The sequence below is a fragment of the Takifugu rubripes genome, chromosome 20, assembly GCF_901000725.2.
Source record: "Takifugu rubripes chromosome 20, fTakRub1.2, whole genome shotgun sequence".
NCBI classification, from domain to species: Eukaryota; Metazoa; Chordata; class Actinopteri; order Tetraodontiformes; family Tetraodontidae; genus Takifugu; species Takifugu rubripes.
The window spans coordinates 4687432-4715168 of record NC_042304.1 but is presented as its reverse complement, the minus strand read 5'-3'; the positions used below and the strand labels follow the sequence as shown (position 1 = coordinate 4715168).

The 27737-nt window shown below is 46.5% G+C and overlaps 1 protein-coding gene and 1 long non-coding RNA gene across 3 annotated transcripts in view; one reads left to right on the top strand and one right to left on the bottom strand.

Annotated features, from left to right (window-relative positions):
• The window catches only part of scfd2 (sec1 family domain containing 2), a 59362-nt gene that overhangs the window by 17342 nt on the left and 14283 nt on the right, over positions 1 to 27737 (top strand). Inside the window, exons 5-6 of one of the 2 annotated variants that reach the window (XM_029828013.1) lie at positions 10681 to 10975; positions 14439 to 14474. In XM_029828013.1, the coding sequence (XP_029683873.1) occupies positions 10681 to 10975; positions 14439 to 14474 (331 nt within the window). The remainder of the gene's footprint in view (positions 1 to 10680; positions 10976 to 14438; positions 14475 to 27737) is intronic. The other variant, XM_003973930.3, reaches the window with a different exon arrangement.
• Positions 2050 to 4709, bottom strand: LOC115247193 (uncharacterized). Its single transcript, XR_003886249.1, has 3 exons — positions 4461 to 4709; positions 2303 to 2460; positions 2050 to 2190 (listed from the first exon to the last, which is right to left on the bottom strand). It is a non-coding gene; the product is annotated as an uncharacterized lncRNA (long non-coding RNA).

Genomic DNA, 27737 nt, shown 5'->3' with positions numbered 1-27737 from the left:
TTGGCTGTGACAGCCTTTTGCAGTTATATCTGGTTTTGAACTCAGCGTTCGACACGCGCTGGTATTCGCATTTAAGAGCGACGCAGGTGAAAAAAGTGCGCCGAGGTTTTGCTTCTTTTGATTTTGGCAAGCTTAGCTTTTGTTGCTCTTGGAATCATTTGGTATCAGCTCACAATGAAACTCATCTGTTGCGGATTTTTTTTTTTTTTTTTTCTGGGCAACCGTACCCCTCCACTCGCCTCGGGATGCGATTGACATCTGGAACGTTCCAACCCCTTTGTCTCCAAATTGATATATTGATATGATATGGTGCTGTTTCGATGTGTATAAAGCTGTTGTGTTGCGCGTACAACTCCATGGTTTTCACGTGACAGCCTAAATAAGTAAGACTAAATAATCCCGCCCTATAAAATGGAGCCATGGCCAATGTGAAATATATACCTCTAAATAGATTTGGAATGTTTCCTTTAAAGAAAAGCCTTCATACATTTGCCAAAAGACTTAATGTGTTCAGGACAATCACATGACAGATAGAGATGGATTGCCCACATGTTTGCAGCGCACAGGAAGATTTATGTTGTGCAAACTGCCCGTGACATCTATACTTGTTGCTGAAATATTTCAAACTTGTGGGCATACAAGGGAGAATTTGAATACGTCCGCACAGTTAAAAAGTTTCCCCTGCCTCTCTGTCTTGTTGCGCTCCAGATGCAGCCAAGGCTAAGCCGTTCCAGCCCTCCGCCTAATTGCATCCAATAGGAGCGCTTGATTTTGAAAGTGTGTGTGGGGAGAACCTCAATCATGCCTGTGTTTACCCGCTCCAGCTTTCATCTGGAGTGAACTAACTTGCCCCACTTTTCTTCTTCTATTGTTTTAAAACATGGTCCAATTGGAGACACGGGCGGGCCTGTTTGTCTGACTGTTGTTTTCTTGGAAATGGGAAATGGAATAAAGAAACCCAAAAAGGGCAACGATGCCGAACCGCTAATTATAAGCAGGAGGGGGTCTGGGGGAGAAGGAGGAGGAGAGGAGGAGAAGGGTTTCTCATACGGCCGCCATGTGCCCCCCATAACCCCGTCCTCCCACTCTCCTGCTCCTCCATCCTCCAACCTACTGTTGTTGTCTCCTGTTGCGATTTATTTGTTGCTCCGTGTCCTTTCATCTTCGGAGTCGTGACGATTTTGTGCTCTGTGCCCTTGAGTCTCATCATCACATCAGATAGCTGCGGGGAGGCGCCGTCGATGGGGACCGGGCTGAGGGGTCCTTTACATGTTCACACATGTAAAGTCGTGAATAATGTACGGTTTGATTCATGTGTTTTCGTCCTGGTGGTCAAATTTGGGATGAATTTGCTGTAGGCTTTTAACTAATTATCTGCAGCTTGTTGCTGCCATTAGGAGTTTATTAAACAAATGCCACATTCAATTCACATCTGGTGGGGAGCATCACACATTCAGACTTCCTTCATTATTCTGCACCCAGATCCTGTCTGGAAACTGCTGGAGTGAGCAGAATAACGTTTTTGGCGTCCAGCAGTTTTTTTATTATTTGTCTTTCTTTTTGTAAGCTATTGTCAGCATTTTTATATCTCTTTCATCTAACTGAAACCAACCAAATTTCAGTTTTATTTTGAGCTTTCATTTTCCCACTACAAGAAATAGTGGTAAAAACCAATTTGATCTTTAGTTTTGGAGGTTTCAGACGATTTTATCGTTTAATAACACAACGAAAAAAAGCAGCACACAGCACTTTTGGTTTGGCTCACCTCCTGCAACCTAAACAGAAAAGTCCAAGAGTATAAAACCGGATTGACTAGCACCATTGTTTTTACTAAACAGTGTAAAATCCAGCCTACCCGCATTGCAGAAATGTTATTTTCATAAATATTTTCTGCAGCATTTGAGCCTATATTTGCATTAGAAACACTTTTGCGGAGGCTCATCAGAGGCAGGTTTCTAGTTTCTCAGTGTTGGTTAAAGTACAGCTAGTTTCTCTAAAAATTACCCTTTTTACTAATGCTAACACAGCGTGGAAGCATGTTTAAACACATGTGCTTTTATTAATATTAGCAACATCCTTTAGACTCATGAGCACTTGAATCAGCATTGGAAATCCCCCATTGATGGCGGTGTTTGGAGAAACGCTGCCTCTTTGCCACGATTTGTTTAGACCTTGTTTGTCAGCTGAGCTCTGCAGTAAATCACAGACAAAGAGACAAGAGGAGACATTAGCGATGTGTTTCCCATCTGTTCAGGAAGGACAGACATGATGGGGAATGGATGAAGAAGGGAGACTTTTTCACTTTGTACAAAGGCAAAGGTGAGGGACGTTTGAGGATTTACGGCCAGACATTAAGCGTAATTTATCAGAGGCCAGTCAAACACTGGTGCACGCTGGTGGTGCGCACTGTGGCGTCCTGCAGGATTGTTGGGTTTGCTGTCATCTTTAGATTTCAAATACCTGCAGGTGAGAGAGAGGAATTAATCTCGAATCCACCACTGATGTAACAGCCAGAAACAGAATTTTAGCTCCCCAACATGATAATTTATGCACTGCAGAGGATTATGTAGCATAATGTGTGATGTGAACAGAGGGTGTGAAATGATATAAGAATATGAAATATTCCATATTCATCCAGCCTAGATTTGCCTCCATTCTCTTTCACCGCTATCTCAGCCCTACACAAAAAAAGCAAAAAACAAACTACTACAGACATTATTTGATTTGTGTTATAAGTTCAGGGCATTTTATTCCTTAAAAGATTAGAGGTGATTTCTCAAAGCTACGATGGTCCTGGGGGTTTTATTTTATCATGTGAAAAGAGGTTGAGACTTGGCCGGTGCCGAGTTCTGCTTGAGCAATAGAAGGAAGCTACATCAGGGATTGGGTGACGGAATAATGGAAATTACAACAGAATGGAAGACTCACAGAATTGTAGACCGTCCTAAAAACGAGGCGTTGGGCTGTATTGGTTCGACCGTAATGGTTGGGGCTTATCTCCTTACCCCTGCGGGTTGTGTTTTTAGCTGAGCTTTGGATCGAAAGCTCTGGGAATGTTTGTGCAGGAGGAACCCTGGCTGATGTTGTTTGTATTGTTCTGTTTCAGCGTATGTGTGGAACCAGCGTCAGCAGAAGACAACTATTGTGTTTTGTTTTCGCACGCACGCGCGGCCACAAGAGGGATCAGACGATCGCTCATCACGCTGTCTCTGCCCTGACCCCGGTTCCTAACCCTCCATCAGTTTACTCCTTGTTTGCATCTTTTGCCCTTTGCCCCCACTCGCGCAATATATGGGTCAGCGCTCCAATGAATCGGCACACAGAGATCCTGGTGAATCTGTAAGTGTTATAACAGATGGAATTCATGCGGCGTGATGGATGTTAGCATGCAGCCCTGCGGTCTGCATAAGCGCCACTGTACAGTATGTGTGCGCCTCTCACACTGGCCTGTGTGTTGTGTTTACTTCGAGACATTTCAGTAAACACACATAACACATATACCTCCTGTTGCCTGTAGGTGTGTGGCGCGACTGCCCTGAATGCCAACTTCTTAGTGTTTTGGTGTGGGCCATCGCGCCTCAATACTGCCCACGTTAGCAGTGTTTCTCAGAGACGACCACTGTTTGAACCTGGAGGTGGATACTGTAGCTACACTTCCATGTTTCTTCTGCACCGGCTCAAAATAACCCAGAGATGTGACTTCAGCAGCATATTGCACGTTTTAAATGTTGGAGAGAGACCTGAACAAAGTAAGAATCAGACACGCTGCATGCGATGTGCCACCCACATCAGGGGACAGGAACTGAGGTTTCCTAGTTTAGCTTTTTATTCTTCCAATATAACCCTCTCTGCGAAGCTAAAAATAAACGGGACTGGAAGAAACGGCTCCCTTCAAAACACGTTAGACTGTAGCGCACATTTGGCAAACTCTGATATCAAATGAGACTTAATATTCTGAGTCATCTTGACAATTTCATTTTTCAGAAGCTTAAAGCATATTCCCTAAACTTTGCTGTTCAACAGAAGCACCGACCAAACTAAAGTAGCAGCCCTCTCAAGTCTTGGAGGAATGATATATTGGTGTTTACACGTTGTCTGATTATGTTACATGTTTCAAGTTTTGGTCCTGATTCACACCACTGGGCTTGTTAGAATGTGACTGACGTGCGCAGTGCGTGTGATCATTCTACTATGAACCAGTTTACTATTTTATGGCTCTTAAACCCTCCCCGTGTGTATTTGTCTAATTCTAAATGCATGTTAGCCAAGTGCTGCCTAACTGTCACCATGGTCAGTAACCTTCTTTATCTGTCTCATGTCAGTTTCCCTTATTTATTTGTTGTCTGTGCTTTTCATATGAACACCGTATCTGCTTGGCAGCATAAGATCTGAGTCACAGCCTTTTATCACAAGCGTCCTCTCTGCTCTTTGGTTAGCACCGTGCGCACTAGTGAACTCACCCCTCCTTCACTGATTCCATCGCTAAGTTGATAACTTCAAGAATTGCCTCCTCCCGTCTTTCAACATTTTCTCCCTGTATTCTCTTTTCTTCTCCCGCTCGTCCGTATTCAGCCCTTTCGTTTTCAAAGTGTCATTTATCACTTCTTCTCAGACTTTTGAACCAAAGTCATCAGCGTCCGTCCACCCAGGTGTTCGGACCAGGGCGCTTGGCAGGGAAGTGAGCGCGGATTAGCTGTTTTTCCATTTCCCGTGTCTGCGATGAGTGTTCTGTAAATGTTTAGGTCCGAGCAGCCGTGTGGGGATGTGTTTGTCAGTAATCACCAAACGGGCAAGGCGCAGGTTGTGCGAACTATGCGGCGCATGATGCAGAAAGGATTTCCACAAACAAGAAATAACGGCTTCACGTGCACAAATACGCGGCCTTCCTGTGCTAAGGTGTAGGAGCCCGTTGCTTTAAAACAGATGTTGCTGCGTTTTCATTTACCCATAAATACTGTTACCCCTGTGACCTCTGTGTTATTGTGGGGCGCAGAACCGACCCTCTGCCTCTGCCCAGATGTGACACACTGCGTAACCCCCTTTAAGCGAGTGAGAGCGCAGCAGATGTAAGTCAGAAGGATGACTCACGTCATAGTACAGGTCACCGAGAAAGCTTTTGGTTTATTTAGGATGAATTCCATATTTTATTTAAACGCATCGCAGGCCTCGGACGACGACAGCAGCTTATGACGACAGCCAGAGATGACGAGGACTGAGGTGAGATCAGACATGAAAAGAAGGGTTGTGATCCAGTTCAGAGTTTAAAAATAGCCAGATTTCCGTCCATTTCCTCCTTGTTGAAGATGATGGGATGGCGTTTTGGAGGGAACGACGTGGCTCGGTGCATGCAGGATGAGACCCAGCGAGCTCGTGGTGCAACAGCGCCCCCTGATGTGAGAGAGTGTTCCTGAATTCAAACTAATTGAAGATCCCATGGATTCCGATTTTAATCGAAAATTTTACATTTTGTTCAAATTAAACATTTAAAATGATGAAGCATATTTCTGTAACTATTCTCTCCAGAAACAAAAATCCCAATTTTGAATCCTGTCATCAAATGTGTCCCCACACACTCTCCTCCCAGCAGCCTTCTCTGCATGTGTGAGACTGAAACTGGAATCAGATGGACTCCTTTAATCTTTGAGTCTGCACGTTTCTTTATTCAAACCAACAAAAGGCGATGGAACACAAGTAACATGGCGTCTGCTTCGCGTCTGTGATTGGCTGGAGTTGGAAACAAAACTTTTGCAACTGCAACGCGTCAATGTCGGGTGTTTATCTTCGAATGCCATCAAATAAACTGCAGTCGTTTGATTCTGTTTGCGTCTGTTTACCTCAGGATGTTTTCTCCCCCGCTGGAGCCTCTGTAGTCAATTAGTTGGGGATGTAATGTACTGTCCTTGGCAGTATTCTGTGTGTGTGTGTGTGCGTGCGTGTGTGTGTGTTCATGTTCATGAATGCATATGAATCAGCTCTCACACTGTGAGAGAAGCGAGGTCTAACATGGCCCTGGGGTTTGTGGCTGCTCATCTCATGAATTACACCATAATCTGTTGCAGCTTATTGGGTGAAAATAAAGACTTGTTACTTCCCTGGTGTCGGAATGTTTGGAAAATTCCCACTGCAACGCTCCTCTCTCTACTTAAAGCTGTGTTGTACCTTCACGTTTTTTTTGGGTTTTTTTTTTAATTGTCAAAAAAAGCAGATGTGGGGCGATAAGCAGGCCTGCTGTCGTGTGCCAGGCAGACAGAGTCCAGCCGCAGAGGCTAACATGTGGCTCACTGGTGGTGACAGGGCGCCGTGTGTTTGTGTCTGTGATTGGGTCCCACGTCTCCTCTAAATTATAGCCCCCAAGCCAACCTTTAACACACAGAGCAGAGTGAAATAGTGCAGATAAAAGTCAGGAGATTCACACGGAGAGAGTGGCTTAAAGGGGGCCCGAATGTAAACCAGAGGCAGAGCGGTGTGAAAGCTTCGGAGAGGCTGCAGTTGCCCGTCCGCCTGTGTCTCCTCAAGCTGACCAGCTGTGCGTCTCCACGTGCAGGAGTTCGCCGACTTCCCCTCCCAACAGTCCAACACGCAGGATGCTCCAAACCAAAACAGAAACTCCTCACACTCTGTGTGGCCACTCAAGCCTCATTTAACGCAAAGGATTTACTGTAGGGCTCCGCAAACACACCGGGCAGCAGGTCGACGCAGTCGCACCAGGTCGCGCGACCTTTGAGACCAGTTGTATCGGCCATTCTTTTCCTTCACTTATGCGGCTCCTCTGTTTGTTTGGAGGACTTTCCTCTGAGTTGAGACGTGTGAGTTAAGCGTGCAATGCACACATTAGTGCTCAGTAAATACATCCCCTATAGTTTACCGAGTTATTTGCAGTTAGGAAAACTCTGCTGTGTTTGGACGGTGATTTCATGTTCTACACATCACATCAGCTGCACCATGATCCTACTGGAGCAGAGAAACACTTTAAAGAGTGATTTTCTAAAAGGGGGACGTTATAAGTAAACTCGATTTGTCACTAAATGGTTTAGTATTATCGTCTAATGTGAATTTGTCTGGTGTTTATTTGATAGCGTCAAACTTGCTTTCGACACTCTGGTGATCTTTTTATAAATTCTGTTGTGCTTGCTCCTCCGTGTCATAGTTCTTCTCTCCTTCCTGAGCACCTGAGCTGATATCCGCACCCTTTTACACAAGACAGAAAATGGTCGTAAAAGGAGCCAGAGATAAACGTTATTTTTCCCTTCCTGCTCGACTTAATGCAGGTTTCCGCCTTTTGATAAACACAATTTTTTTTCCACGGAAATCGCTCTTGGATTCATCCTTGTCACTGACGGAGGTTAGTCAGGTGTGTGTGTGTGTGTGTGTGTGTGTGTGTGTGTGTGTGTGTGTGTGTGTGTGTGTGTGTGTAGGAGGTGGGGCACGGTGAGAGGATGTGCGTTAAAACAGTGTTGGTGTTTACATTTCTAAACTAGTTCCTGTGTCTATGAGGGGAAGACATACTTGGCTTTCAAGAAGTTCTACAAGTAAAAAATGTTTTCCATAATTTACAGTCTAAATTTAGTCACTGCCTTCTAAGTCCAGGATTTATGTATTTTGTCTTCAGATGTTTGCTTGTATCCCTTCCAGTTGAACATGTTGTTATTTGTGATTGCAAATTGGATGAGATTATACATTTGTAAATGAAGCACATGTGTTCCTTTTCAAAGGAATTGCAAATACTTTTTTTTCCTCGTTGCCATGCTGACGATGAGCTGTCTGAGGTGACTTGGGTCTTGACGGTCTGTGGTCGAGTACAACTTCTGTCCTGATGCCAACGTTGTTCCTGCTCCCACAAGCACTCACCCCCCTCCACGGTACCAGCCCCTCCCCTTGCCCTCGGGCCCAGAAAAAGGTTCATTGTGCAGGCAGGGAGTGAGTCCAGAGAGGTCTGGTTCTGGTTAGCGCGATGTGCTGCAGCTGAAACACTCACCTTCCTCCAGGGTTTGCATCTGGAGCTGGTTTCCTGTTCAGGCTGCGCTGAGCAGGGGCGGGGCTTGGCCCGGCTCTGTGATTGGCCCGGGCTGAGCCTTTATGAACCCCGGGATGGTTGGAATTGCCAAACAGTAATCCGTCAATCACTGGCATACAGATTCAAACCAGAGCAAAATGTCAGAAAGAATATCTGATTAGTGCAAAGTCGCAAGTAAAATGCGAGCAACATTTAGTCGTAGAGTTATAATCCAGCACCAAGTCTGCTGTTCTGATTACAAAGAGGTGTTGTGTTTTCTAGCTTTATCTGCGCTTATTTATTAAATTGTGTCATTAAAGTGCTCTTAAGTGTTTTCTAGTAATAACACTGAGTAATTGCGGCATTAAAATTAGCATGGTTCTCATTGTTATTGTATAATGGTGTATAATAATGGTATTAGAGCCCGGCAGCAGGACCGCCGTATTCAGTAATGGTGTGTAATAATAATGTTAACTTCCTGCTATTACAGGAGTAAAGTTCTGCCCTTTGTTCAGCACAGAGGAACTCAGATACTTCAAGAGGGCCGAGAGTTTCCTGCAGAAAATAACACGCATTTTTAGTATAGTTTGGTGCATTTGAGTAGGTGGATTGCCGAAATAAAAATAGACAAATTGGGGAGAAGCTAAATTCCAGCCAGTAGAGTTTTGTAATTGCTCATCCTGCAAAGCAAACATCTTCAGCAGTCAAATTAAATAAATGCAGTTAAATTGGGCCTCTGGTGTCACAGGAAAGCATTCTTTAAGTTCACTGTCCGGTTGTGCTGAGTCATGCTCTGTGAATTTAGCTCCAGCGTTGGAAAGAGCTCCAGTCGCTCTTCCTGTTCATTTTCAGGCAGTTCAGCCTCTTCCCTGGACCAAAGACCTCCATTTCCTGTTGTGGCGCCAAGCTTAAGCTGACAGGAGCTTTTATAGAGCTCCTGAAGGGACCCAGTTACAGCGCATGCTTTCTGTCACATGTAAAAACATAAACATTGTGCAGGGTTCAGGGTGCCCGTGGATTAGGAAGCTATATTATAACAGTGTGGAAGGTTATTCTAGGAAGTTGCTGAAAACACTGTTGGGCATTCACCACGGCTGGATTACACTCAACTTTTCAGTCACATTTTTAATTTTGTTCATGTTTTGCTTGTTTTAATTGCTGTTTACCTCCAGGGGATGAATTTTCTCCATTTTGCTTTACCAACAAAACGAGCCCTGTTGCACGATAAACCCCCGTAAAGGTGGCTTTTATAAAGCCAGAGTGCTGTGTGCTATAGAGAAGCTACGTGGGCCGGTACTTCAGGCAGTAGTTAAGTCCATATGTTGAAGAACAGTGAGCAGAAAATGGATGTTTGCACGTGAGAACACACACCGCTGATGTGCTCGGAGGCCAAAGAGGTATCAGTTTTTCAGGTTTGTGTGAAGTTGACGAATAACACGGGGGCCCCTCGGGTCCTCTTTGAGCTCCTTCTTCCTCTGTTGCTCCTCTCTGGATGCCTCTGATGTTAGGGTCACACATCTGCAGATTCCTCACAGGCCAAGTGTGATCAGAACGGGATTAAAAATGTAACCTAGCAAAAGTGGAAAGGGCAAATAAATACCCTCCACCACCTGTGCAGGAAGAGTTTCAGTGCCGTCTAGATGCGATTCAAATGAATTTTACAAATGTTTGGCAGTCAGAGTGAGTGTAAATTAAAGAGTACGATGATCTCAGGGCGTTTCATCAGCACTCATATTAGGTCTGAATATTAGCCAGGGTCTGACAGGGGAGGGGTCCACCGATGCAGAGGGTGTTCATTCAGAAAGAACTGGAAAGTTCCTCCAATTACTGACATGAACGGAGCCTTGCAGCCTTTTTCTGCCAACAATAGGAGCCGACCTTCACCATGACACCGTGAGTCACAGTCCGTCCCTTTGCTCCGGCTGCTGGTGTAATTCCTTTGGCTGCATGAGGAGTTCTTCTGGGTCAGATACCAGATCCCCCCACTGGGCCTTCCACGGGGGCTAAATCGCCCCCCCCTCTTGCTCTTGGTGCTTGTTGGTCTTGGTGAGAGGAACACAAGGTCCTTCTGAGGAATCCCTCATTAAAATGAAATATATCCGCTGGTTCATTTGTAGTTCTGACAAACCCTCTGTCCTCCATCAACAGTCTCTTCCTATATATTATCGTCTAAAACCCAACTCCACTGACATTCTTTGTGTTTTTTTATCCCCTTCTCTGTCCTCATTTTCATTTAATTTCCATGTTTTTCACATTGGAGTTTAGCGCCACACCCCTGTTTTATGGCTGTGTGAGCTCAGCCTGGCTGCGAGAGCGGCCAAAGTTCTGTAAACGGCCGCTGATCTACAGCAGGTTGGACGTGACTCTACACAGCAGCTCAGACTTACTGACCTAACCAGCAGTTGCCACATGAACGTTAACCCAGATTGCCCACACCTAAAGTGTTATTACAACAGGCTCAACGATGTAAAAATAATAATAAACCAATGATTGGACATGATGTAGATACTCAGGGTTCAGATTGGGGGACGATCAAGACACCTGGGGGTTTTCAGCTCTCCAGAACCTGCAGAATGTATTCTCTGCTCAGTTTAAATGACTATATTCAACCCTTATTTTGGAGTGGAGCAGTCACTCTGGTCACTAAGAACTATCTTACATCGACTGTGTCTGTGTGGGTGTTGCAGGCTCTCGGAGACTCTGACTTCACTGCTGTGCTCAGGCAGCTGCTGCCCTTGATGAAACCCCGCAGAGGCGAGGACGACACAGCCTCGGGGTCGAGGTCCAGGGAGGAGGAATGCGGGCCCGACGAGCTGATCCTCCTGCTGGTTTACCTGTACTCCCTGGCCGATGAGGCACAGCCCTCAGACCAGGACGCAGAGGAGGAGGAGCTGGAGAAGCTGGAGAGGGAGCTGATCGGCCAGCTCACACTGGTCATCACCCAAGAGCAGCACCTCAGCCCTTTACTTCAGAAACTCACAGGTGAGAGAGTCAAGACAACAGCAGATTCCTAATTACTTCCAGGAGTTCGCTGAGTTTGCTGGGTGGGGGGAAATGGAACAGAAGAGCGGTTAAAGCCGATTGTTAATTTCCTCTGTCTGCCTGGAGCACTGTTAATGGGAGCATCTTTATCAAAGTCCTCACACCTCATCACTCTCCTGCTGTCCCTCTGTTCTTGCTCACACGGCTCCACAGATAAACACTCACACATTCTGGTCAGCTTGGCTAGGAGCTGCACAAACAAAGGAGTTTGGGAAAATCTGTGCTCGTAAAAGTGTGTTTTTCTGAACCTTCCACGAGTCAAAGATACAACCAATGAGCTTGTGTTTGAAGGTGGGACCTTGGGCATTAGTACAATTTCTAAACAGTTTTTTTTCGTCTTATACCAGAATTCTTATACCAGTTTGTGTCTGGTCCAACATCTGTGCATGTGTGCACATGTTTGATGCATTTAAGTTGAAATGAGCGTCAAGAGCAGTGACACTGCTGTTTACTGGACTGGCACATTCCTCTTTGAATGATATCACATACATAATGTGTAGCTGGAAGATATTGTGTAGCACAGCGCATGCGACTCCTAATTATAATAGTTTTTTCCCTAAATAGACATTTCATTTCCTGCCCAACAGGAAAACTCAGTTCAAGGCCTCATTTAATGTAGAGCCTTTTGTTAAATGTGTGTGTACAGTGTTATTAGAGTAAACTAGCAGCGCTTTTTGTAGCAAACGCTAAGTCGCCGCCATTGAAAACACCATTATTTGCGACGGCAGAAAACAGCCCTTCATATGAATGTGCGATCCGTCCACCGCCACAGCCAGCGGAACCTCCCAAAGTAATAGCATCTTTAACCTTGAGCCTGTGCACGCACGGCCTCCTCCCCTGCCACAAAGTTCATAATTAGAGCTACTTTTAGTTTTGGGTGACTCCATACCTTAACACACACCCTAAAATAATACCCGGCTGCTCGGCTCAAATCGCACACGGTGCATTCTAAACGGCCTCGGTGCAGCCCGCCGTATGCCTGGCGCTAATAAGGGCCGTTGATCATTCTTGCTCTTTTTCATTCCGTCTCACTCTTTTCCTGCTCCACTTGGCTAAGTGCAGCTCGCAGTTGAGGGGCCTCTTGGCAGGCGCGGGCTGAGCGATGTGGCTCATGTTGAAAACCCGACTCTGTTGTAAACACTTCATTGGAAATTACCCTGTCATGGTGTGCCAGGTGTGTCTCAGACAGAGAGGAGTGTGTGTGGGGGTGTGTGTGCGGGCCGCTGCCCATTGAAAGGCGCTGGCATTGCACGCGCACTCGATCTCGTGCGCGCGCGAGAGTCTGCGTTTGGGCTTTATGGTGGTAGATAAAGCGCTTGGCCGGGGAAATATGAGGCAGGAGCTCCTCTCTCTCTCTCTCTCTCTCCGGGGCTTCCAGAGCAAAACACTGATTGTGACATTCTCCCCAATTAAAGGATTCAAATGGAAACCAGACGTTGAATGAAAAGCGGTCTCCATGAGAACTGTGTTTTTACAAATCCTTCCATTTTGTTTCTTGGCTACAGTGCACGTAAAAACAAAGTGCACAAACGCCGAAGGACAACAGACATAGGGAAGCGAACCGGCCCGCAAGAAATTAGGATAAGAAAGTTTAGGGCAGACACAGTTACGCAACAGCCCCTGGCCCTGCCAAGTGTCTCCTTCTGGGAACTTAATTAAAGAACATCTTCAGGAAATGGTGCTGCTCATAGATGTGTTGTCGCTCCACGTTTCCTGTGAACCCCGATGACCTCGCCACCGCCGAACAGCTCGCTTTAAGTTCAAGTACTAAAACTATTGCAACCTTCAGCTGAGCGATTTTTATTCTACCCATGCAAAAACCTGAAAATCAATAATTATTCAAGGTTGGAAGCAAGTATTTGGTGTTTTTCTTTTGAAGCTATATTTAATTGTCCAAACACATTTTCATTTATTATAGTGATTAGTCACACAAGAAACTTGGCACCATGGAGGGAATTATTTTTTTTAAAAAGCATTATTTTCTTTATTAAAGTGCTTCGAGCAACGTTAATTTACCTGCAGTATTTATGAAGGCTGCTTCATCTGCTGGTCCGTGACAGTTTGAGTTTCACGGTAATTAATGCTACATTTGCAGAGACAGGACGGTGCGTTCACAAACTGCCAGCGGGATCTGTGATTTTAACCACCTGGATGTTGAACTTTAATGGCAACTTCATAACAGTCCTTATATGGCCATTATCAACCTGGTCTAAGACAGCTTGTCAATCAAAAAGTGACAGTGTTTCATTTGTTAGCTTCTTACTGACTGATACTAATACTTACTGTCATTTCCTGGGCTTCTGTGATCGCTACTAAACTGCTTCCATGAGTATTTCTACCTCAAAAGGCTTCACGCGAGCTCTGCGCTGTGTTTCATTCTGTCACTTCACATCAGAGGAAAGCCAGCTCAGCAGACTCTTGAATATCTGTGCATATTTAAGAAGCTTTTGCAATAAACAGAGCAACTCCATCACCGTGTGAAACGGACATGACGGAACTCTACAAAGTCTCAGTGTCTGCACTTTTGTTTTTGGGTTTGGGCTTTGATCAAAAGGCCTTGGACATTGTTAATCAGAGAAAATGCTCCCATTTACTGCAGCCTGGGGAACGGGCTCTTAAACCCAAGTCTCCACAGCCAGCACCGCATGTGGAAAGACTCTTATTGGTCATGGGTAAAGCGACGGATGCAGAACAAACAGTGTAAGTGGATAAGAAAGCCACCGCTCATGTAAAACCTGAAGTATGATCGCTGGCTGCCAAGCAGGCATGCGGTGTGTGTGATGTGTGCAGGTTGTAAATAGCTCCGAGCGGTTACTCTTAATCCCTTTGTCAGTTGTGGCAAAAACGGCAATGATGCCGGTCAGAGTAACGAGCTTTTGTTTTTGATTTCCTGTCTGTCTTCATGGATGTGGGTCCCTTCTTTTTCTCTCTTTTCCTTCGTCTTCTCAAATCTAAATGTTCCATTTCTTCACGCTACTGATGGAGCGTGATTGCCTGCACCCCTGTCGGCGTGTCGGTGTCACAGCCGACATCGTGAGACTGTAAATTCCCCTGACGGCGGTGATGATGGTGGTGATTTACCCAGAGGAGACGGGACGAGGGTCACCCGCTAACTCTGCAGGAATGCAACATGAGAGAAGTTTGGGTGTTTTGTGGCTGCGCCCGAGCCAGATAGTGGGTTTGTTGTTCATCCTGTCAGTGGGGTGCGCGTGGGGCGAAGAAGGAGGGAGCAGTGGGAGCGTCAGACCTCCCCAGGGCTGCTGTTTGGGTTGGCACAGCAGAATGTGGAGGGACGGGAAAGGGAGCCGGCCACCAACTCTCCATTTCCCTACATCGAACTTTTCTGCTCTTTGTTTTTATTTTAATATTCTAATTTTCTTTATCTCCACTCTAAACCCCGCAGCCTCCCCTTCATCCCTGAAGCAGCGGGCCAGCCATGGTAGGAAGCGGAGCATGAGTTAATGATTTCGCCTGATTGAATAATATTCCCCCTGCGACACTGCGTTAATCAAATTATTCCCAATTATTTTTAATTGGCAGCCTTTTTTTCTAACTTCCTCCTCTGTTACACAAACACACACGCACAAATGCACATATTTGAGTTTGAACCGCAGAGGCCAGAGTGAACCAAGCTGGTGGCGTTCTCTCATTCCTCCATTTCATCAGATAAGCTGATGACACGCAGCTCAGGCCTTAATTAACACAGGCTCATCAGCTCCTCACTGTTGGGCCAGACAGGCGTGGTTAACAGGCAGGGCCACACAGGGAGTCACCACCAAACCCCCCCGACTCACAACCCACGGAGTTTCCTCAGGGGGAGAGGGTTTGGTAGCAAGTAAAAGTGAGAAAGAGGGGGCAAAATGGGCCCAGAACCTTTAATTAATGCTGTGTTTGATACGGTGACTGCCGTTACGGGAGTCAGCCAGGATCCTCGTTTCGTCGTCGTTTCATAGTCTTACGACCAAAAATGCTTTAAGGTGAAGTATTTACTGCTATAAAACCAAAAACAAACCAACCACGTCTATATCTAACAGTCATGTGGAACAGGTTGGCCTAAGAACGCTCCGCCCGTACAGTTTGAAGCATACACGGTAATAAAAAGTGACACTTGGAAGTATTATGACTCCACGAGCACGCCTATCAGCTTTAATGTAGCAGTTGCAGCGTGGCAGGTAGGTTTCTCAAACCTGGCCCACACTGTGCGTTTCCACCTCTGTTTGTTTTATGGGCTATGTTAGCGCTCAGCGGAGAATTCCCTTGCTTTTATTTATGACAGGAAATGCACATCATAAAAGTCTCGTAAGCACTTATATCTCCGCTGGGAATGGGCTTGCAGGATGGAAAACGACGCACTGACTTGCAAAGACATAAACACACTTGTGTACTGAAAGCGAAGGCACACACACAGAGGCTCCGGAGGGACTCGAACCAAGAGAGCGGCCCCTGGCCCCCACGCACGCGCCAGTGCAGCTAGAGGTCAGCCTTTGACCCTTTGACGAAGAAGCGGGATAGCAGTCTAGCCATCGCACACTCCCACTTTCTCTCTTGGCCTGTCTGCAGGGACGCTCTCCTTTGATCAGCCTACATGCCTTTCTGCTCAACGTCTGTGCAGCCCTCTGACTGAGAGATGACTAATTTGATGCTCTTTCTGTTTTACGCCCCTTTTTTTTTCCCTATAGTCTCTGGGCCTGGAACCACGTATGGTAGCTCAGACAGCAGTCTGGGCTTTAAGTTTTGCTGGACCGTGTGCACGTCTGAGACTTACTTGTACTGTCTATCTGTGCTTTATCTGCCGCGGAAGGACTTGTTTACGTTTGGGAATCCAGTCAGCAGTGAAAGATGACCAGTCCTAATTTAACCACTTTCCTCCCCAAAGCTGTCCCCTCACCCTCCCTCTCTCTCTCTCTCCAGGTCTCTCTCTCTCTCTCTTCTCCCCCCTCCCACTGTATTGACTGTAACGCCCAATGCAACTTTGTCCAGCTTTTGAAATTCCCATTCCCACATCACACCCTTCGATTGACATCCAGCTGGGAATGTTTGGCAATACAGAGCGTCAATAAAGTAGCCCTGATAGCTTGAGTAACGCGGCATAGCTCAGCGGGGCTTTTACTCCGCTGTCAAACAACAAGAAGGGGCCGGTGTGTTCTGTATATCGTTCTGCAGAGACTGCGGGACCAATGTAGGACTCCTGGAAATGAAATGTGCCTCTGCTTCGTTCTCCTGGGTGGAGAATTCCTCCATGGTCTCAACACCAGATGGAAGCTCTCCTGGCGCTACGAGCTGGCCGGGTCATTTCCTGTCAGGAGGCCTGGTGTTAATCAAGGCCTGAGCCAATGGCGACGCCCCTCTACTCGCCTACCTCCTCCTCCCTCTGTTTTTTTATAGCCCCCCCTCTCCTTTGCCCCCCCCCCCAACTAGCAGAAAATCTAAGAAATACATATTTTTCTCTCCTCCCCATTTCCCCAGTTTTTTTCCTTTGTCCCCTGCACCATAGTCGTTGTTTATACGTAGCGGTGTCTATAGGTGGCCATAAATCAGGAGCTTATCACAGTGTCCCTATAGAGGACTGGTGAACTGGGCCAATAGATAGAAGGAGATAGTGGGAAATGAAGAAAAAGGGGTCTTTCTTTACTGGCCGCCTGGTGTCTGGTCACTTTCTGTTGTGTCTCCTGTAGTGTGATGGACACAGTGGAAGATAGGCTTATCTCCTCACTCCTCCCGCTCAGCTGCCCTCCTCACTGACCAGACGCAGGCCTCCAAGCTTGGGGGTGCAGTCAGAGGGAATGTTTGGACTGAGGTCTCCCGCTACGTCTTTCTTAATCACTCAGAGGTCTACGTGCCACATGTGCAGCGATTAGAGCTGAAACATATCCTCAGCTCTGCTCTCTGCGGAGACATATACATACTCAGAGACTGCAGGCCTAAACAGGGCTGATTCACTATAATTCCATTAGATCAGGGGTCGGCAACCCAAAATGGTGAAAGAGCCATAATCTGTCTGGAGCTGCAAAAAATTAAAAGCCTTATATAAGCCTTATTATGAAGGCAGCGCATGCTGTAAGTGTCTATATTAGCTATATTAGCCTACTATTAAAATGATCAGTAGGCTACAAATACACATTGAGCATTCATGATTAAATGTTTATTTTCCCTGCAGCATCCTGGAGAGAATGACGCACCACGTGGCCACTCTTTAAGTTTAACTTTAACCATTATAATGTGATGTTGAAATTAAATATTTATTATACACATTTTTTCAACATTGGAAAACTTTAAGAATGTTTGTCATGTTTTTTCCTCCTACAGAAATTATTTTAAAACAAAACATATATTCACGCCATCTTTTTCCATTTCCATATTTTTGAAAAAGCTCCAGGGAGCCACTAGGGCGGCGCTAAAGAGCACACTCATGCGGCTATAGTCTATTTCACATAGCGCCGATGTTGTCTGGACCTTCCACTCATGCACAAACTAGCGAACCGGGACCCTTTGTGCCAGGTTAGCATTTATCCAGCAGCCGCTGATCCCTGAATGACGTTCTCGTAGATGCAGCTCGGCTGTTCCAACACGCCGCCACCCTTGCTTAAATGTCCAGCAGGCAGAATACTCAACAAGCACACAGGACATGGGATGGCCCCAAGAGCTGTGGCAGAAATGTGTAATGACAGCATAAACAAAGCAGAAAGCACCGCTTCTCTCTGTGTTCAGTACCAGAATTGGATGTTAAACAATAATGTTTTGATATTGATTAGCTGGTGCAGTCGAATTAGTAGTAGTATATTAGTAGTAGTATATTAGTAGTAGTATATTAGTAGTAGTATATGGCTCGGCGCAGAGTGGGACAGAGTTTACTGTCACAACTGCCCTTGTGTCACTCAGATGTGTCACCGTTTCTCAGTGATATGTAGTCCTGCACGTAGCTCCAGTCAGATGGGGAGAGTGAGTGGGGATTGTTTTCTTCTGTTAGTGTTGGACAATAAAACCGAGCGTGATTTATTAATGATGTCTCACTCACCTGCGTCCCATCTGCGGAGCTGTGAGGGATCAACCGTTTTTATGACCAAACGGGTTAAATTGAGTTCTTGACGGGACAGAAGGGTTGGAAACAGCTGAATTAGAGGTCTCACCAGGTCAAGACTACACAGCTGGTTGTTTAGCTAACAGTGCACCCTGAGGAGACACACCTGGCTCTTAATGGGACTGTGAGCAGATACTACTTTAGTTTCTGCACCAATGCAACATCTTTGCTCTCATTATCTGCCTGTAGACCCAGATTGGTGAGTGTTTAAGACTCATTTATAGCTAGTTTTGCAAGTCCCAGCGATGGCACATGTGCTTTGGTCTCTGGACACGTACGCAGCGAAGGTCTCTGTGTTCTTTGGCTCCATAAAGTAGAACCACTCGAGTCCTCCTGTAGCCGAGGCTCTCGAGAGCGTGCACGTCCAGAACTTTCCCTGGTGAAGACTCTGATTTCCTGTTGGCTCCACACAACATTAGTGCAATCAAATGATTTCCAAATGTTCAAACTTTCCCTCCTGATCTGGTCTAAACTGCACACAACGATCTTCCGTGACTAATATTGAATTTAATCTGACATACCTTGATTTTTTTTTTTTTAATGCTATTGCTAAAGTTGACCTCTGGACAGATGCAGACATGCTGATACGCAGACTTTATAAAACACAGAAACATTTCTGGGGTCTGTAAAAGGTCACGCAGTTCACTTTGGGAACTCTGTAGCTCAGACAGTGACATGTTTACCACCAGCAACCTCTCTCTGCTTACCTTTATTGACTTTAAATGATACCAAATGTCAAAACTGGTGTCAGAATGAGAACCATGAGTCCATCCAGTTCTTGTCCTTTAGTGAATGACGTGCCGCGCTACTATAGTATATGTTGTCCATAGTGGCAGAGGCATATAACCTGCGGTACCACCAGCTACATGGTGTAATAGCTCCATGGTTGACCCTGCCAGCAAGGCAGCAGCTTGGTAGATCTGGAGATGCTGGCAATCCCTCAGATTACAAAAACCTTCTAGATCAACTCTCCAGATTAGATTCTGAGCTGCGCTGACTCATGAACATGCAAGAGATGGTCACTATCATTCAACTGCCATCATTTACACAACATTTCCACTGTTCCCAGTACACCTGTCTCTCTCTCTCTCACACACACACACACACTCAGGCCTTTGATGCCGGCCGCTGCTTGCTGTCTGCATGGTGTGTGCCAGCTCAACAATCCCAGCCCTCCCGTCTCCCTCTGATGGGCAGAGTTTTGATGAATGAATGAGCCGCTTGTTGCCGTCCCGCCGGGGGTGAGAAGCGTTTTGCCACCGACCTCTGTTATCTTCCTCACCGCTGATAAGTGTGTGCTGCTCTGAGGCCAGTGGAAACTCTGCCTCCCCAGAAAATAAACACATTAGTACACATATACACACATGCACACCTCTTCCCTTAAAACTCTTGCCCCAAGGCCAGAGCACCCCCCCCCCCCCATTAGATGCTTTCCCACTATACCAGTTCTTTTAGTGCTGACCCAGAGCATCCAAAGTCACCATCCCATGAAATTCTTCTATTATTTCCATGAGGGGATATATAGTTTTTCTTTACTTTCAACCACTTGGGCCTATTTAACAAATTTAATTTATATTTTTAAGCTTTGAGCTAATCTGGCACCTTTGAAATCTGGTCCAGAATGAAAACATCAAACTAACACACATCACTGTCACGTGTCTATTTGATGGCTCCCTCTGATTGACCTTCTTGCACCACACACACACACACACACACACACACACACACACACACACACACATTGACAGCTGTCTCACACTTTCATTCAGAATAAATCTAAAACCAGCAAACTTTGTACTGTCAATGTTTTCAGTCGGGCAGTTCCCGACCCATCCGTGACAGGCCTCTATTGCCCTGTGTGGGAGCGGATTAGCCCGTGGTGTATTTAGGAGTATGTGTCTCTAAAAGGCTAGTAGTAGAATAGGAAGAGTGTGTTATTAGGAGTGCCTCGTGTTACACAAACTCAGCTTTGTAAGCAGCGCCTGCAGAGTTTGTTGTGGTAATGGGGGGAGCGTGTGTTGTGTTCCTCTGCTAACGCTCGTGTTAGCATCACAGTAACAACAGCAGGTTGTGACGTACTGCTGTTTTTGTGTAAAAGAGGCGTTTCAGAGACTTTGCTTTGCCCATGGGTGGTGTCAACGCGTCGAGGTCAGAAATAATGAGCGGTGTGTAATGCGCTCAGTTTAGCACTGGCTTCATCCACCCTGTAATCCGCTTTGATGTGGACCTCGAGCCCACCAGGATGTGATGTTTGTGTAGGATGCCTGCCTGGATGGGTAAATATATGTATGATCATTTCAGTTTTGGGTATTATTGGGACTGTGGCCACAATGCAGTCCGAGAATGGGAGACAGAAGCAGGAAGAAGCATCCCGATTAACAGGATCTAACAAGTGGAAGAGAGCCTTCCTGTGACAGGAGGCTTCCTCTGTGTCTGTGGGACGTTGCATCTTATCTTCAGCCCTCCACCCCCACCATCTCCTCATCTACAAACAACTCCTCCCACAGTCACTGTTAAAGGCTATACAGTGGGACCTCTACTTACGAATTTAATTCGTTCCAGAAGTTGTTTCGTAACCTGAAAATTACGTAAGTAGAGATGTGTTTTCCATGTAAATGCCCTAATCCATTCCAAGCCCCCAAAAATTCGGACATAATTTTTTTTATAAATCATAAAAATAAATAAAAGTTAAACGAAGGCGACGCTGGGATACACACAAACTTGTACAGATTGACGTCCCTCCTAGCCAATGGGATGACAGGAAGATGCTAGGCGATAGCCAATGGCAGAGCAGCTACAAGCATTATTGCGTTCGCTAAACTCTGCGAGCTGCGAGTAGCAGCAGTAGCGTATTTTTGACCTTCGTATCCTGAAATTTCCTTCGTAACAAGAGGAAATATTTTCCCGTTGAGACGCTTCGTAACCTGAAAATTTCGCATGTAGAGACGTTCGTAAGTAGAGGTCCCACGGTACTGTGTTTCTGGCTTATGGTTCAAGAGTGAGACTAATGCTATGGATGATTGGGTAATTCACAAAATCACCACAGGATCCCAGATTATTTCATTTGCATCATGATCAGATTCGATTCTTTAAGAATTAACACCACACAAGGGAGCTTTGACAGTACTTGGGGGTCGCCCAGCCTGCACCACCCTCGCAGAACCACCTCTGACATACTGACACAGTCTAGTAATACTGACAAGATTCACATATATCTGGACGCCATGTTTGTTTTAGAATTTAAGGAAAACTTGTGAGTCTGAGTGTGGGAAACTTTAGCAGCTTCTTAACTGACTCCAGCCTGTTTTGAATGTTTGTGTATTTCAGATAAACTTTTCAGGGTTGTTTGGGGGGTCCGGTAGAAAATGTGTCGTATGTTGTCTCGGCTAACTTTCAACCTCTTGCTAGGGAAATTACAACCAAGGCAAGTATGCAGTGGAAAAGGGACCAAAGGAAAGTGCATTCCATTGCTAGTATAGGAGGGCTTTGTCATCTTCTCATGAAAATAAAAAATGATTTACATCGTGTGTGTCTGTCTGTGTGTGAGAGGCAGAGAGAAGGGACAGATGTGCAGTCTCACATGTGGCTTCAATCAGTGTTTCTATTGGTCCTGCCTCATTCTTTACCATCAAGAATGACTCCTGACTGTTTCAGACATCTTCAGAGTTTGTCAAAACATGATTCTTCCTGGACTTTGTCCTCTCTCCTGCAAAAACAAATCATCATCTGAGGTACGCTTTGACCAAAGGAGAGAATATTGCATCCAAGGTTATGACGTGTCTGTGAGTGTGTGTTCCTCTGCGTGTGTCTGCTGTTGTGTCAACTGATGGGCCAGTAAACACCCCCAGAGTCTCAGATATCAGTCTAGTTTATTGCCCTGGATCCAGATCTGGCGTCCCCTGCCTTGTTTATTTGGCTTTCAGGTATCGAATGAAACCCGCAACTCACTCACACAAACATGTGTGTCCCCACAGTCGGAGCGTGCAGCATTAGCTTTGTAAAGACAACAAACAGTCATGCAAAAACGTGTTCACACGACAACACAACTCACTGGTACACACAGAGGGCATTACCCCCCCCCCCCCCCCCCATCCCACGTTTCTTGCGTTCCCACGTGCAGGAAGCTGCTTTTGCTTCACGTCAGGTGAGCTCCTGAACGTAAATTCAGGTCTCTAATTCAGACCAGCAGGTCCCACGGAGCACCAGGGGTCGAAGGCTGCACAGTCCCCCCCCCAGCAGCCCCCCCGACCCTCAAGCAGGACCCCCTCCTCCCAGCGCCAGCAGCGTGGGCCCGTCTCTCTCGGGGGTCACCGTTCACTCTCTCTACTCCGCCCGCACACCCTCGCTCTTCCTCTCCACGATGCGCCCGCATGCATCCGTGCGCCCGCAGCAAAGATCAGAGGTCAATCGTGTCTTTTCATCGGCTGCGCTAGCCTCCATCCATCCTCCCGTGTTTATGCGTGCACGAGCAGACGAGGTTCGTCTGCGGTGAGGGCAGCGCTCCTAACCTCGCCGGCGGACTCGTACCGCTGCGCTCAACAGTAAATAAACACTCCTCTCCCACGGATTCCCTCTATCTCTCTTCATCTCCTGGAGATTTTTCCTTTTTCTCTTTTGAAACCCAAAATGTCTGCTTACATTAGTCAGTTTAATGGAAACCAAGTGTTTGAAATATGATGTACGCCCCAATAAAGAGCGCATAACAGAGCAGTTCTATCATGTGATAAGTATGTGAGATCTCAGCTCCACCTTTACAAGCCTGCAAGAGAGCTGGGAAGCTCGATTTGAGAGCAGAACCCCCCTCACATGAGCCCCAAAACTGTAGGAGGGCGGTGTACATTTACAGAAAACAATGTGGCGCGGTCGTGCAGAGGCAAAGAGTTCTGGAAAAGTGCAGAAGCAAACGCATAACAATGCTTCGGTTATAATACATACAAATAAAACCCCACTTTAAATCATCCTTTTAGCCTCCCCCCGATAGAGTGAGATCATAATTCATTTTATTTGATGAGTTTAAACGTTCTGGGTACAGCGTCAGCAGCACTTCAGGCTGTGCGCTTCCAAAACACATTTGTTGAATAATGTATCATTTGGGAGTAGCATTTCAACAGTTTGAGCCTTCCATGGCGAGTGTGTAGCCATCACCAGGATCTCCAGATCCCAGCGCTGGCGTGGGGATTAACTGGAGGTGCTCCGGAACACCGTTCCTGGTGTTGTGGTGTCACTGAGCGGAACGATGTTCCGCCATGAATTATGGCTAGCATCCTTGCAAGGAGGGTTAGCTTGCAGCCTTTCCTCCAGCCCCCCCAGCAGCACGGTGCTGCGGGTCTGGAGCTGTTCTGGGCTGAACCGGGGGCTGCCTCGCAGACCATCACGTCCTCATGCTCCCTGGTGTGTGTGGTTGAGCATGAGCGTCCACTCATCTGACACACTGAGGGTCCCAGTTTTAGGGAGAAATGCCCCATGCTGCTCCGTCTGGTGGAGCGCTCAGTTCACACATTTCACGCAACCATAAATTTTAGTATAAAAATGGAAAATATGTGGCCCAACAGCCAAGTACAACAGCCCAGTAACGGTGCGGTCTAATTCATGTCACGTCAGTCGGCCATAATCGGTCAATTAGTTTATCTTTATACTTTATTTTACTGGCCTTCTACAGTACAATGTTTTTATTAGTAACGATGCATGTGTTTCCTAGACATTAGAGAGGAAATGAGCAGTTGTCCTCTTCTGTAGTGTCTTCAAACTCTAATTAATGTTTTATTAAAAGCTGTGTGGTTTCCCTCACTCACCAGGAGCCCCTGCAGGTCCGGTTGGAATAGACAGCGTCTTGGATGTGTTGTTGCTTAATATGAGCTGGTGATCGTCCAGTTTGGGAGGATTCTTACCTGAAATAAGTCTTCAGCGTTAATCTAAGCCTCCAGCTGGGAGGCTGTTAGTTTAGCGGAACACAAATACAGGAAATGGAGCTAAACAGCCAGGCTGGTTCAGTCCAACGCTAACAACGGTAGCCGTCGGCAACCCCTCGTCCTGTCTGTCTTTGCTTTTGCTCAGGCAACATCAGCAGGGTGGAAAAACAGCACTTTGATTTTTCAGATTCTTTTTTTTTTTCAGGTTCCGCCGATAATTTTACTCAGTTTACGGCGTGCAGATGAGTTACGGCGCCTACGGACAGATTGAAAGGAAGTTATCATATGTCATTATTTTCTATCAGGTGAGATGTTTGATTCTGACTGGGTTTTTTTATATATGGAAGTCAGTTTTCCTGTCAGCTTCTGCAGATGTCAGAATTCACGGCTCTTCGGCGAGCGGCTGAAACATGAGGAGGACGTCCTTCCCGCTCGTCTCCGTCCTTTTCCGTTGTGTGTATCTGGCAGCGCCGGGTCCCGCTGTGAGGCCTCGGCGTGCCACTCAAACTGCAACCTGCTCTGCACTCTGACAGTCTGTTAGTACGTGATCTACAATTACACGCAGGACAAGTGCCAGTTTACAGGTCACAGCTTTTATGTGAGCTTCAGCACCTCCCAGATGTGGTTAGAAGAATGTGGTATTGGGCAATCCGACATGTCACACCCAACTATTAGCCCAGTGTAAAGTGTCCTCTGGGTAGTGCTTTGGATTTATTTTATATGCACAAGTCTGGTATGATTAAAAACAATATTTAAGAGGTTGACAAGGTTGTTGGAACCATTTTTTTATTTATTCTTTTTATGATCATTTAAAGCAGTGAAATTAAATAATTAGTTTTTTAGAGACATATCAACTTTTTTATGTGCCTCTAAATGTGGTGCATGTTTGTGTACTCTGGCACCAAAGCGAGTAGACATAAAATAACATAAAGTGAAAAATGTACCCCCTAAACAAGAACATTTGGTTCAGGGGTGGAGTGAAAGTGACTTTCTTCCCCCTTTTTAAAAGCAGTTTTAGGGTTGTTGCCTCACATCTGGACGACAACCTGACTGTATTATCTAAGACGGACAAAAAAAAAGCTGATCTCCCTCAGGACCAAGAGAAATCAGACTGGTTGTGGCAGCAGTGTGTTTGGGGCCCGTGTGCGTGTGCGTGTGTGTTGGGTCTGCGAGGCCTCCCTGAATGGAGCAACAGTGCCCCCTAATGGTTGTTGTGAGAATTGCGAGCGCTCTCAGTAAAATTCTCTGTCTATGAAATAAGACAAAAACATTCCAGCTTCATGGAAGCCGTTGCTGTTTTGATCACTTCTGGCGTCGAGATATGGTGGGAACTTACACTCTTATCAGAAAATCACACTTCTAACAAAGGCTGGGTGTTTACGGGAGGGAAACATCTGACAGGATCTTGATTTAGTGTTGTTTAAAAAAAAAAATTGATTTCATTCCAAAAATAACTAAATACCTCTGCTAATGGTGAACACGAAACACTTTTGTAGTTGCCATAGTGACAGTCCTGGCATTAGGTGACATTCCTGTCTGCAGTGGAAGGTTTTCTTGTTTTTGCTGCTCGCCATCTTATAGTAAAACATCTGCATTTGTCATCATATCTGCACATTCCAGAAGATAACATGGCATCAGCATCCTTGGACATTATTTACGTGCGTCTGTTTGCGTGTTGGTGCACACTAGTGCCTTTGAACGTCTCCGAGGATGCGCGTGTGTTCCCGTGCGCTGTGGCCGTTTGTAACTCAAGCCCAGCACGGTCGCTCAGAGGAACACCACAGATGTTCAGATGTTTCCGCTTGGAAAACAAACAACACGGAGACGGTTTTATTCAGGGCAGAGGGTCTGTCAAAATAAGAGCTGGGCCCTTTTCGGCCCCCTCAGATGAGCTTACGGCTAAAGTAAACCCTGCCGGGAGCACAGGCCAGTCCTGCCAGCTCCACCTCCATCACCTATGATTCACACCCTGCTCCTCACAGGGGAGTTCCTGGCTCCCCGGGGGCCTCGCGGGGCCCCAGGTGAAGACCTCAGGGAGGCAGGAATGGAAGGGAAGGAGGGAAAAACATGAAAACACGGCCAGCGCGATTGCTTTTTGCACACTGTGTGCCAGATGTTTGTCGTACCGCTCCGCAATAAAGACGACACCAGTTCTTTTGGCCTCGCGCTCCAAAGTCTGTTCCCTGAAGCGGAACGTGCACGCTGGCACCATGAGGCCGGCAGTCGTGGACGAGTGTGACGGAGGGGGAGCAGAGGTGAAGAAAACAAACGGTTTGAGCCGCGAAACTGAAGAAGATCAAAGCGTCGGCGGGTCGTAAATAAGCCTCGCTGTCCGCAGGCCGACAAATGTGCGTGGACACCACAGTGCACCATTCATACGGCACCGTGTGGCAGCTGTGCAAGCATCAGGGGAACTCAGAGGGAAACGCACCCCAACCAGGGACCCTCTCCGTCAGTGCCTGAAGGAAAATACGTGCTTAAGTTCTGGGTTTGAGGCCGTGATATTGGCTCTTTCCTTTAATTGCTTCTTAAGTGCTGCATTAAAGATGAGTCATTCAGTGTTGATAGAAAAGCACAAAATGGTCAAGTTGAGCATGTTTATTCCCAATAATCCACCAGCACTGATGAAAACCAGGGAGGTGCTCCATTGAATTCCTGTTGGCCCGCATGTTTTCCAGAATCTGTGCTTTGGATGCGATGTGATGAGCTTATTTCCTCTGAGTTATTTGGTGCTGAGCAGCCTCGCGCAGCAGCTGTAATGTGAAGTCCAGGTGCAGATTTCAGCCCCAGGGAGGAAGTCCTTATTTACTCATGTTCAACCTGCCCTCCCTTTTCCCCTTTTGGCCCTTTGACCTGCCACAGAGGTTCTGTTATTGGAGCTACGTTAGTTGTCAGCCTGGTCACCGCCGCGTCATTTCACTCACCAGGAGCTCCAGTTATGACATCACCAGTGTTAAACAGGAGAGGGGTGGAGATGCTGCCGGGACAGAGGAGGACAAGACATACAAGGGGGGGCGGTCTGTTGTGGGGTTTTGTGTCGCAGAACAGAGAGAGAGAATTGAAAGAAAAAGTGAGAAGTTAATAAGTATCAAAAATGACTGGATTTCATCTTTTAACACATATTTTCCCACCATTTTAAACCTGAAGGTTAAAAACGGCTGCGCTGGAGGTCCAATGAAAAAGCATCGCTGACCCGTAGCCATCATTTCTGTGTAAAAGTGGTTCTGTCTTCGTCCGTCCGTCTGTCTGTCTTGACCGCATGACAAACGGTCCGGCGCTGCTTCAGTGAAGGGTTCTGCGCTACCACGATTGTCCTTTAGGGGGCAGAATAACGCAACTTTAGATAGTTCGGGAGGCAGCCGTCGGCACCAGAGGGCGCAGGTCACCCAGCCACTGCCAGCTGCCCCAGGAGGGCCCCAGAATGGAGGAGTGATGAAAACCAGTACAGTGAGGAGACACACACACTTACACACTATCACACTCGTGTCACAGCGTGCACACCGTTTAATTACTCGCGTGCCTCCAACACCAGAGCACATCTCTAATGAAAGCAGCCCGTCTGTCCCGGCACGTCCAGGCTCTCAGTCATCGCGGTACTAATGACATTCTTTCACACACATGCAGGTATGTTTGGGGAGCAGCACCCTGCTGGTTCAGCTGGGTTCAGGGACTAATGTACCGGACAGACGTGCCTTTGCCTCATCAGGGTGTTTTT